This window comes from Anabrus simplex, chromosome 6 (genome assembly GCF_040414725.1).
Source record: "Anabrus simplex isolate iqAnaSimp1 chromosome 6, ASM4041472v1, whole genome shotgun sequence".
Lineage (NCBI taxonomy): Eukaryota > Metazoa > Arthropoda > Insecta > Orthoptera > Tettigoniidae > Anabrus > Anabrus simplex.
Window position 1 is genome coordinate 157,288,475 of NC_090270.1, and position 12,502 is coordinate 157,300,976.

The window sequence follows — 12,502 nt, forward strand, 5'->3', positions numbered from 1 at the left end:
TCTTGTCTCTTATTAGTTACCAGTGTTTCTTGTCCATATGTCACAATTGGTATTGCACCATTCCGAGTCCAAATCTTGCAGCGTCCAAAAAAAATCCTCATCTAGTGTCGGTTAACATCTCAGGGATTGTATCAAATATAAAAAAATTTACGTGAATTCGATTGAGAGCTATTCAATATAACGTTTCCATTCACGTCAGACAAGTTTTACGGATGTTTCAGCTTAAAATCGACCGCAGAATCAGCAAGTACTTATCAGCTATGTTATCATATTATTTCATATACATATATAATATTAGTATATTATAATCTATAAATAATAATAATGGATTAAATTTTAATTGCTATTATTTATTCAAAAATATAGAATTCGATGGCTCAATTAAACCTTTCTGAAGCTCAAATACTTATCAGTATTTACAATAATATTTCATTAAAAGCATTGGTTGAGTACCATTTTTTAAAGTCTTAATCGTCATAGCCTTCAATAAAAAAATTATCATCAGCTTCTCTGTAAGCTTTTGATTTTATAAATAAATATAGGATTCATCACATATAAATCTTCGTAGATGAGAATTCATTAAATAAAATTACCCTGTCTTAACATGAATTTCTTCTCACATCTCCTAGACCTAGGTTTCTTATCAAAGAACTGAACATTGAAGAGCTTGTCATGTCAAAAATATATTATTTCAATGTAATGTTTGAAATGTTTAAAAATATTTCATAATAAAAAAGAAAATTTTTTTTTTAATTGGACTGAGAACGATTATTTTGATTTTTATATCTTTCATCATACGTCTTTAATTAGGTATTGCTAAGTTAAACATACACATAAACACACACAGAAATACACACAGAATAAGATCAGTTTCAAAATTGTAGCTTCCAATGACTACCTACCGAAAATACGTGAAATTACCCTAATTAGATTCAGTAGCATCGTTGTTAAGTTGTAATTAAGTCTTATCACCTCACTAAATTCAATCATTTAACTGCAAATTGATAAGGAATACCACAGATGAAATTTTTTATTCCTCACTAGTGATAGGCTGTCATAAAGAAGACACTAAGATCATATATCCTATTAACATCCTGTTATTTTAGCTTAGATCAGTTTAAACCATGTACATATTATGTAATTCTTTTCGAAATTGCCATATGAGTGTTAATTATAGATTATCGGAATTATTTTTGATGACCAATATCTGTTGTTAACTTGCAAGTTTATTACCAAGTTACCGCTTATTACGTAATATGGATTATTCCATATTTAAACATCATTATTTAACCTTATATGATAATCCTTCCTCATATGTGTACATATTTATCATAATTCAAGAATATTTATACTGCATCACATGTCAATATTACTCACTCGATTCTTCATAACACACACATCAATTCATTTCATAACCATTTAGAATAACCACTTCATGGATCAACAACTAATCATATGCATAGCAATATGCAACTCACTTATCCCTATATATTTACATTTAACCTATACTGGCTTAAACTTGACAATAAGTCGTCAATATTTACGAACTCGGTAACCTACGACTTGATATAAACATGTATCACATATCATTTTCATCAAAAATCCCCATCTTTTACATGGTTTAATGAAAATCAACTGAAATGTCGCTAATGTGACACTTCACTGACATATATTCACTTTCCTACCTTAGGATGTATTTAAATCTTACGGAAGACTACCTATAACCTTCCTTAATGCATCACTATTGAATCACTCACGTTGAAACTGCACGTTATTAAACATTTCACGGAGATATAACGACCTATTCCTTCAGAATAATATCATTCAACAACTATCTTCAACAAAGAAATACATAAATAATCTTAAAATAAATCGTGAAACTTACCTTATTCTGTTTTTGTCTACTGCTGGGGACGTTGTTTCTTCTGCTACATCGCTCTGTGGACAGGTTTTCCCATGTTCAATGGCTCAGTCATCTGGGAACCTCGGTAAGTGAGCTCGTCTCTACTGATGATGTCAAAAACATATCAGATGTCAGCTGAAGTCCATCAATCGTCAATCCCATCTTCGATTTAGCAAGCCATTACGTCAATCTCGTCCACATGCATGAAAAACACATTCAAAGATAATATTAATAGCATCTTGTTCTTAGTTGCAAAGCCTTCTTGTACTATTATTTTGCTTTCTAATGACAAATGTGACGTCAATGTGTATGCTATATACAGATCACCAATATGTCTGTGGTAGCTTATGATCGTCTTATTCAATGGTACTTTATTTTAATTGCTAGTGTTTTTAATTCTGTTTCTTAAAGAAACCTTCGCTTTTCTTCCATGCAATGCCAAGGTGAATCCTATCGTTTTTATATCTTTTTCTTCATATTTTGTTTCGAACTTCGTAAATACGATGTATACGGAAATAACTTCTCGTAATATCTTCAGATTTTACCAGCAAATTTTATATTTTGGCTAAGATATATGTTAATTTTTAACAGAATTGCTCTTCCGATCTTCAAGGTTGCTTATTTCAAATCAGTTTTTCGATTGTTCTTTTTGTTGACTCTTAAAAATTTCCAAATGGTAGATTTCATTTCAGTCACGGCCACTATGATTCCAATTGCTCATATCATTTGACGTGTATTTTCCTGCCGTTTAACCTACGAACTTTATAACGTTATTCATGGCAAATGATGACTTTTAAATTCCGTATTTTGGTAATCAGGGCAGTGATATGGCACATTTTGAAATATTGTTTATATAATGTTAATTTCGTTTTCTTGGGTACATCATCATCCCATAAAAGATCTCTGACATTTATGATAAAATGTTGTACCTTCACTCTGTCTGTTATTAATTTCAGGGTTGATTTCATTACTTCCATTAATAATGTTACCCAGATATATCAACTGTTCTACATTCTCTAACCATTCTTTGTCTATGTTCACTTGGCTTATCTTTTTCTCTTTTCCGCAAACTCCTTCAGATTTTCATTCCAAATGTCCACTCTCCTTTGTACTTCCTTTTCTCCCTTTCCCCAAATCACCCCATCATCCGCAAATAACAAAGCATTCACTTTGTCACTACTGACTCTGTTTTACACGTTTTATGATTTCATCCATCAATATAATAAACAATAATGACAACAGTGCACTTTCTTGCTGTTTTCTGCCTAGCTGTAAGTCAGGCTATGGTAGAGTAGTTAATGATATGCAATTCTTTTCACCGCCGAAGAATAGAAATAAATTTGAAACATGGCTCAGAGATATTTCACGAAAGGATACTGAGTTAACACTTAATAGGCTACTTGGAGCCTATGCAGTGGCCTCAACGGTATGCACTAGCCATGCGTCTTGGTGGGTGTGCTATTTACTAACTGATGAGCCCAACTTAGCACACTGGGGCAAAACACTAGCAACCAGGAATGAGTTAGCTGGAAATTTTATAATGTCCAATAACGGACCATTTACATTGGTATTATAAATTTACTCATTCGGGACCAATATTTCAGGTTCCCTATGGGAATCAACATCTATAAAATTACATAACCAAAAGTATTAAATACACGGGTACTTACAAGATGAGAAGATGAAATTTACCGTAACTTACCACATGCACTGACAATATACACAAGTTATACATACATACATACATACATATATTATCATTATAGACTGTTATGCCTTTCAGCGTTCAGTCTGCAAGCCTCTGTGAATTTTCTAAACGTCGCCACAATCCTCGATTTGCAATTAGTGTTGTGGCGTTAGAAACTGAGTCTAACCATCATCGTCTTGGTCTCCCTCTACTTCTCTTACCCTCCATAACAGAGTCCATTATTCTCCTAGGTAACCTATCCTTCTCCATTCGCCTCACATGACCCCACCACCAAAGCCGGTTTATACGTACAGCTTCATCCATAGAGTTCATTCCTAAATTATCCTTTGTGTCCTCATTCCGAGTACCCTCCTGCCATTGTTCCCACCTGTTTGTACCAGCAGTCATTCTTGCTACTTTCATGTCTGTTACTTCTAAGTTATGAATAAGATATCCTGAGTCCACCCAGCGTTTGCTCCCGTAAAGCAAAGTTGGTCTGAAAACAGACCAGTGTAAAGATAGTTTCGTCTGGGAGCTGACTTTCTTCTTGCAGAATATTACTGATCGCAACTGCGAGCTCACTGCATTAGCTTTACTACACCTTGATTCAATCTCACTATATTACCATCCTGGGAGAACACACAACCTAAATACTTGAAATTATCGACCTGTTCTAGCTTTGTATCACCAATCTGATATTCAGTTCTGTTGAATTTCTTACCTACTGACATCAATTTAGTCTTCGAGAGGCTAATTTTCATACCATACTCATTGCACAAGTTATAAAAAAAAAAAATTAAGTTTACATAACAAAATGGAGTAGATCCTACTCTTTCTAATTTAGGGTTAGTCTTAACCGTCTCTAGCCGGTCTGAACTATATTTTTACAGTCGGTCGCCGAGACATGATTTGACACGTCTGCTCTCCAATTGGTCAGTCCAATGACAGAAGTTACCGCTTCAAGCAAGTGTACACACGAACATTTGAACCGGGCTAATTACATGCACTCTTAGAGAAGTGTTCGCGCTATCTCACATAGGGACGAGTAAGCTTTTTCATTACCAGATGGCATGAGGGAGTTCACAATAAATCACATGTGGCACTCGGAAGTGACAAACCAATGAACCACTCACAAATAACGCTTGAGCGTAATATTAGGCGAGCAGAATGAAATGAAATCAACGTCCAAATATATCTTGAAATGCAATAAATGTAGATATGCCGTCTAGAGACATAAACGGAATACAGTAGCTTATCTGAAGAAAATTTAAGTTCCAAGAATCATGTTCATAACGTAGTTACATCACAACAGTTGTAAAATTAACATCCAACAGATATACCCAAACATTTTTAATGTTGTGATAATAGCCAGAACTTCCAATTCATAGCTGCGGTGTTTCTCTTCTTGTAGGGTGGTCTTCTTACTCATAAAATATACTGGATGAAATTTATCATCAGGAAGTTTTTGAAGGAGAACAGCCCCATAACCATGTTTACTGGCGTCTGTATAAAGTTCCGTTTCATAAGAAAGATTGAAGATGCTTAAAACTGATTTCTTGCAAAGTAATTCCTTGTAACTTATCCAGCTGATCTTCTATTAGTGGCAACGGATATCGATCTTTTACTACATCCAACCAGTCCTTCACTTGATTGTCAACGATTGATTTCTCAGCTGGTTATAAATGCATTGGTCTGCTGAAAATTGGTTTGTCATCTTTCAGTGTGATTTTCCAGTTCACTTCTTTTTTTTTTTTTCTTTTTTTTTTGCTAGGGGCTTTACGTCGCACCGACACAGATAGGTCTTATGGTGACGATGGGATAGGAAAGGGCTAGGAGTTGGAAGGAAGCGGCCGTGGCCTTAATTAAGGTACAGCCCCAGCATTTGCCTGGTGTGAAAATGGGAAACCACGGAAAACCATCTTCAGGGCTGCCAATAGTGGGATTCGAACCTACTATCTCCCGGATGCAAGCTCAAAGCTGCGCGCCTCTACGCGCACGGCCAACTCGCCCGGTCAGTTCACTTCTGACTCTGATTTTTTTCATGCTCATAGTTACTAACAAGGCTCAATTTCTTTCTTTTATTCTCTCGTAATGTTTTCATTTATGCTCAGCATTTCTTCTTCAGTCACATCTATACTCAGAAGATACATGTCGGCTGATTTTTCCCTTGTCCATTTAGATCAGGCTTTTCTTTGGTTATACGGATACCTTCTCTTTTGACAGTCATTTCTGCTTGATTTAAAAAGCTCATTCCATAAAATCACTGGTAACATGTTTAATATGTCTCTGGATATTACGTACATGTCAACTTCAAATACTTCTTCCTCTATCTGAGTTTTGGTGTGAAAGTATTCCATCATTCTCCCAGGCAAAGAATCCCAGCCAGCTTCTCAGGATATTTGTTTGTTCAGTCATTTAACGTGGGATCAAAGAAGACTCGATACGCCCAGTACGGTGTTACCTAACTCCTCAGTTCACACAGTGGACGTCTCCATCTGACGTATCAGTAGATCAACAGAGTAATTCAGAAATGCATTATACTTAACTCTGTTACAGCTTATTCTGCCATAACAATCTATAAATACAGCAATACCTCCAGTGACTTTTATTAACTAAAAATATTTATTAAAATAACTGATGAAAGGAACGTAGGAAGAGAAAATTATGGTAACGTTGTCGAGAATTAAAGAAATGATAAATTAATATTTACAGTTGATGTGAAATTCTCATCTGAATGTAATTACATTATCTTTTGAAAGTCCAGTCCTTCTCTTTGATACAGTTGACATCTAAATTACTTGCTTAATAACACTGCTAAATTGTTAACTTGACAACTTTTCCGAATTGTTTCATGGGATCTTTTATTTCATGATAAGCTTCAATAAGTTTCTTGTTTACTTCAAGCAAAATCTGATGCTAATATCCTACATTTATTCTATCATTCATGGTATGTCCTAAAGTCAAATACTTGTTCAAATAAGTTATTCACAACCTCAAAATATGCCCTACATAACTTTAATTGATTGAAATATGACTGTAAAATTTTGTAGGTATAAATAAGCATAGGGATCACTTCCTTTTGAACACATATGTTTAGTCCTCAGCCCGAAGGCTGGTTGGATCTTCAACAGTCCGTCATCAGCTGTCATAGATGGCCTAGGCATCACTGAAGAGGCGTACTAGGGAAATGAGGAGTGGGGTAGTTTCCCGTTGCTTTCCTCACTGAGCCAGAAGTTGCTATTACATATCAGTCTGCTAAGCCCACTGAAATGCATGCACCAACTGACCCTATGAGCAATATTTTCACACCATTCGTAGCAGGGACTGGCTTCAGAAGGAATGGCATTACTAGCATCATTCATACCTCAGTCACTTTCATTTTGTCAAAGCCAAAGATAAAGCTGAGACAGATCAATGAAAGTAACAAAATTGCTCTAGCCCATACCAGAAGACATAGTGCACTGTAAACATTAGGTCCTGCCATCAAAGGCAATACAACCTAAATTCATTCATATGATCCTATATATCTGCATTGATCCATTATACTAATATAATCATGCCTTAATTCTATTAGAAGGGTGTAGCTATATATAATAAGCTTAAATTTATTATTTCCAAGAGTAATAATATTTATTTATGGTAGGGATGTCATTAGATGGCCATGACTCTACATCATCTGCCTCACATAGGTTAGATACATTGCCGTTACGTTACTATGTATTTATTTGATGAGATACACTCTTATTCATTACTAACATATGCAATCCTAGCTTGCGTCAACATAACTTGAAATATTCCATCTCTTCTCCATTCACGGCGCATAATCTACTCTCATTTACTTCATATATCATTCTCATATCAACTCCATAACTTCATAACTATACATTTTAATTTATATCTTTTCTTTTCATTACCTCTTCTTAATAATGGCCTCCCTCGACGCACACTCTTCACATATTCCTATATTACTGTATCGGATCCATAATATCTCATCTTGCCATAACCTTCATCCTATCATAAGATATTTCACTACTTCTTAACATTACAATAACAATCAACATATCACCTACTTGTGTTCTCTGGATCTGTCATCTGCATTAATATCAAGCTATGACTTGGAATGTATATTATTGTCACTTCTTCAAATGAAAAATTTTCAATTGTGGCATAACACTACTTGAATTGTTATCTGCTCTTTTCTTCTTGGATGTAGGTTCTTCGCTTATATATTAATAGAAAACTATCTACTCCTTATAAATCAATTCATATTGAGGTTATATATGAGAATCTAACATTAATGGTTAATTTTCACAGATAAAAATGACACTAAGAATATATATCGACTACTAATGAACTCAAAACATTATTTCCTATGAAAACATGTAAAGATTTTTAAAACAAACTTATCTCATGACCTCCGCCTGTAGGATGGTCTTGATATGGTGTATTCTCCTCTGCTGCTGGTGGGTGGGACCCTCGTGACTGGCGGCTGGTTCGGCCATCACCTCTGGTCTCGGCTGCTTATGGGATGACGTGGATGATTCCAGGCTATCCCTTGCCCATCTAGTATGATGCCATCTTCTCTTGCATTATTATAGGAATAGAAAATACATATGACATCACTTGATGCATAATAACGTTCTTAAGGCCTACTAAAATTACAGTTTGTCTTTTCAAGATTGATTAAGTTGATCTTTATATTCTCTCTCAGTTCTTTATTATGCTAGTTTTGGCTTCAATATTTGATTAAATTTGGTTTGTTTTAAGTAACTTGACGATGTTATTTGCGTTGTGTAGCCTTGTTCTTCTTAGTAGTATAGGCATCTTAGGGCAAGTTGGTTGGTAGTATATCGCCTCGTATTTGACAAAATATTTCGTTCGGTTGATATTTCGTTCTCTACATCGTAAGATGTCAATATATTACTCTTCCTGATATATTCTTCTCATATAATTCTCTTATTTTCTTGAATTTTTACTTGTTTAATTCAAACTCTTGTTTGTAGTAGATCTATCCGCTAACATTGCATTAATTTTGTTCTCAGTGGTGGCTTGGCTCAACAATCCATGTTCCATTTCTTTGTCTTTTCATTGCCATGATTATTATCTCTATTATGATATCGGGTCAATGTAGACTTCTATGACATACTGTGGATCCATTCCTTCTACTTAACCTCGCCCCGAGCAATCGCATTTATTCTGATTTAACCAGAATCTTACCTTAAGAATAGTACAATGGTACAGTATCCTTGCAGCAAAATGAAGTTTTCCCGGAAACCTGTTAGCGTAATACCAGTCTTCTTTAAGGGCGGTGAACCAATGTCTTCATACATTTCCGTGCAAAAGAGGTTAAGTTGACATTCAGTATCTATCAATGCTTTGGTTGGTTTGAGACCAATCTGAATTGTCTTCATGTGCCTTAATGAACTCGAGGCGCACTTAACTGGATTTCGATCTTCCTGTTTTGCCTTGGATGGGCAGTCGACTGACTTATGACCAAACTTATTGAAGCGGAAACATTTCAAACCCTTCTTGAGATGGGCAACTAGCTGACTTACGCCCTGCTTCCCCGCAATTAAAACATTTTGAAGATGCTGGTCTCTCTCTCTTTCTGTGAGGTTTATTCTTGAAGGATCCTCTCTGCCGGCGATCTTCTTTAACAGCCTTCTCGGTGACTCTCTCATAATCACAAACCTTTTCCTTAAATTCTTTTAGATTTTTGGCACCATATAGAATTATAATGTTTCCAGAATCATCACCAGTACCATCAGTAACATACTGGAAAAGGGAGTTGTTATCAATATTACCCCTCCTTGAGATTTCCTTCATCACGATGAAGTATTCTGCTAATGATGTGTTCTTATGTTTCATGCGGTTACTGAGTCATTTGTGGAGCTCCGCACTGGTTGTCTTCTTTTAGTGCTTCTCGTAATTTACACCATGATGAAATCCCTGTTTCACTCTGAATGAAAAGATTAGCCAGACCTGTCATCGATGTCTTGGCGAACACTAGCATCTGCATTTCATCCCAGCCCATTAACGTAGCCATTTCCTCAAAGTACACTATCCATTTCCTAATGGGGTAACTTCCACTGCCATCTAAGGGTCGTATAGAACTTTCAACATCTCAAACCACAAGGACAAATGAATGACGATCAACAGTTGGTCTTTGTTGACATAGTGTGTACCAAGAACTTAAGGAATGATATCCACGTGCGTTTCTCATGGCTTTATTCTCCATGTTGGCACATTCATAATTAAGTGTCACTCACATCTGCTACATCTTTATCTTCGTTGTCGTCCTCTTGTTCACTTCCTCCATCTTCAAACAAACTCAAGTCTGAGAGGTGATCAAGAATTAATTGCATTAACTCATCATAAGCTCCTTCATAACTGAGACACAGCATGTTACTTATTATAATCAAATCGTGCTCTTTAAAGTTGTCTGTCACGAAACTTACTTTATTATTATAGTTATCAGAATCTTAAGAATGTAATAAACCACTAAATTCTCTGAGCCATTTTCGATTTTGCCTGTCCCCTTCATTGCCATAAACTAGTTTATGAAATATTCTAACACTACCAACTGAAACTGTACATATATTTTTGCAGATATTCTCTGTCTCACCCAGCTTACTCATTTTCAGGTAAAAGTGCACTAACCAATGATGAATTACAACTGAAGCACAGATTACTGGTTCACTTCATATCTAATTTCTTAACAACAGCCTTTATCACGAATAAATCATACATAACCTTCCTCTAACAAATTTAACACAGGGCACTTCGTCGTCGTTAGATCATAGCAGATCATCTTAGTTTCTTTGTAGTATCCACGGCTCCTCCTTATTGCGATAAAAACTCCCTCATCCACCTTAAACGTCGTAACACCATCTGCTTCAATCCAACAAAATCCAACAAAAATACGTCTTTTATTTGTTCCGTCATACTATCTCCATCGGAGGTTATAGCTTCATTTCTCGATGCATATTAACATTTCTTCCATGATCCCGGACAGGCCCAATATTTGTGGGATTTATTTAGAAATGCATGAGAAAAATAACTATTGAAAGACATAGAATACTATTGCATGATAATACCAACAGAATCACTTGATACAATCTTTTATATCAGTCTCTATTTATGCCACAATGCTTCTCTTTTGTTTTCTTAGAGTTTGTATAATTTCCAGTGCCTACTGGATATAGCACTCTCACACTATTATCCATTAAGCAATATTGGGTCGGATATTTTTTATGTTTAGTGTATCCTCATCTTTGTCTGGTTATGACCCTGAAATAACATACTGCAAAAATTGTGTGTGCAGTGCTCCCTTGCCTTGTGTTAAAATGTTCAGTTTGTAAATATCTGTTAAAGTGTGGTTAATTTTTTTGTTATATATGAACTATATATTCATAGGAATTCAAATATAATATAGAGGAGCATTCCCTAATTTGCAGTTGTGGTTGTATTTGCAGTCATCCAAACGACAGCTGGCTAGACTTTTGGAAGCCATATCTTGCCGTATCTGTATGGACCGGGGCATTGATACTGCTTTCTTCCCATGTGCACACGTGATGGCTTGTAGTGAGTGTGCTGCTAGATGCGAGCGTTGTCCATTATGCCGTGGTCACATAGAACAGTCTCAACGTATCTACTTGCCTCTTGAACTGCAACAGAATGGACTCAAAATGAGCTAGAGTATGGTTTTGTAGCATGCAGAAAAAGTTTTAATGTTGTGAAACATTGAAGTATTTAATGTTCCAAGTGCAGTTTTTCAAATATATTTATTATTTTTCTTTGTTCAGTCCACAACTTCTGGAAATAGGTGCAAGTTTTTTCTCTTTCTTTTTCTTGAATTAATTTATATGAGAATCCCTCCTATTGTAGGTACTGGTCTTACTTCTTAATTTTGTTCTCATCCTGATGAATCTTGTAACAAGAAATTACGTATTGTGGCTCTTCTTTCAGAGAAAATCTCTGGTATATTTTATTGAAATACACTGAATGTTGGAAGTTTTATAATTTAGGATAAACAAGTGGCTTTACTCAAGGATGTTCTCATTACTGTGTAATCACATTGTTTTGTGGTAGTTCATAAAAACCGTGCTATTTTCTCTGCCAGATTGAGATCCACACAGTAACATGCCTGAATACATCAGTTATGGTTAATTTATTTCTACAGTGATTTTTGGTGATTAGCTTTAGTTTTACATATGTGACATAAAATCTCTGTGACTGCTTATTTGATATCATTATAAATATATATTAATTTTGATAACCTTTTCTAAAACTTGACTGAAATCATGTTATGTGGTTAATCTAACATGTTACTGCTTTGTGCATTATTATTAGTTCCAATTTTGGAGAACTAGATCATTCCCATAAAATTAATCCCTTATTATTTTGGTGGTGTATAACGATTTGTATGTTATTTATCATACTTAATTTAAGTTTTTATTTTATATTCTATTTAAATGATAATACCAGATACGTTAATAATGTCATTAAGAGCTAGATGTGGTGTCAGATCTGTACCATACTTGCTAGATACTTGCTAGATTCTGTTTGATCTATACGAAATGCAAATTAGATTTTGTAAATTATTATTATTATTATTATTATTATTATTATTATTATTATTATTATTATTATTATTATTATTATTTTATGACAGATTCTAACACTTTGATTTTCCATCTTCCTAGTGTAACAGTTTGTACTATTAACTGCCATCCTGGTGGCCTGGTTTTAATTCCTCCCCATGTCAGACTTTTAAGATTGGCACAATAGAATCTAAAGGTATATGCAGTTCACCTCCCTTAATGTGGACCTGGAAGAGCTGCACTGCTTTGAGGAATACCGGGATATGGACTTACTCACTTGGACTTCATTGCACAGTAATCATTTTAACA

At 35.1% G+C, this 12,502-nt stretch overlaps 1 protein-coding gene across 2 annotated transcripts in view; it reads left to right on the top strand.

The window, feature by feature from the left end:
• The window catches only part of dnr1 (defense repressor 1), a 269,771-nt gene extending 257,616 nt beyond the window's left edge, over positions 1 to 12,155 (top strand). For both annotated transcript variants that reach the window (XM_067150016.2, XM_067150017.2), the window contains one exon: positions 11,066 to 12,155. In XM_067150016.2, the coding sequence (XP_067006117.1) occupies positions 11,066 to 11,287 (222 nt within the window). In that variant the 3' untranslated portion in view covers positions 11,288 to 12,155. The remainder of the gene's footprint in view (positions 1 to 11,065) is intronic.
• The last annotated feature ends 347 nt before the right edge of the window (positions 12,156 to 12,502 follow it).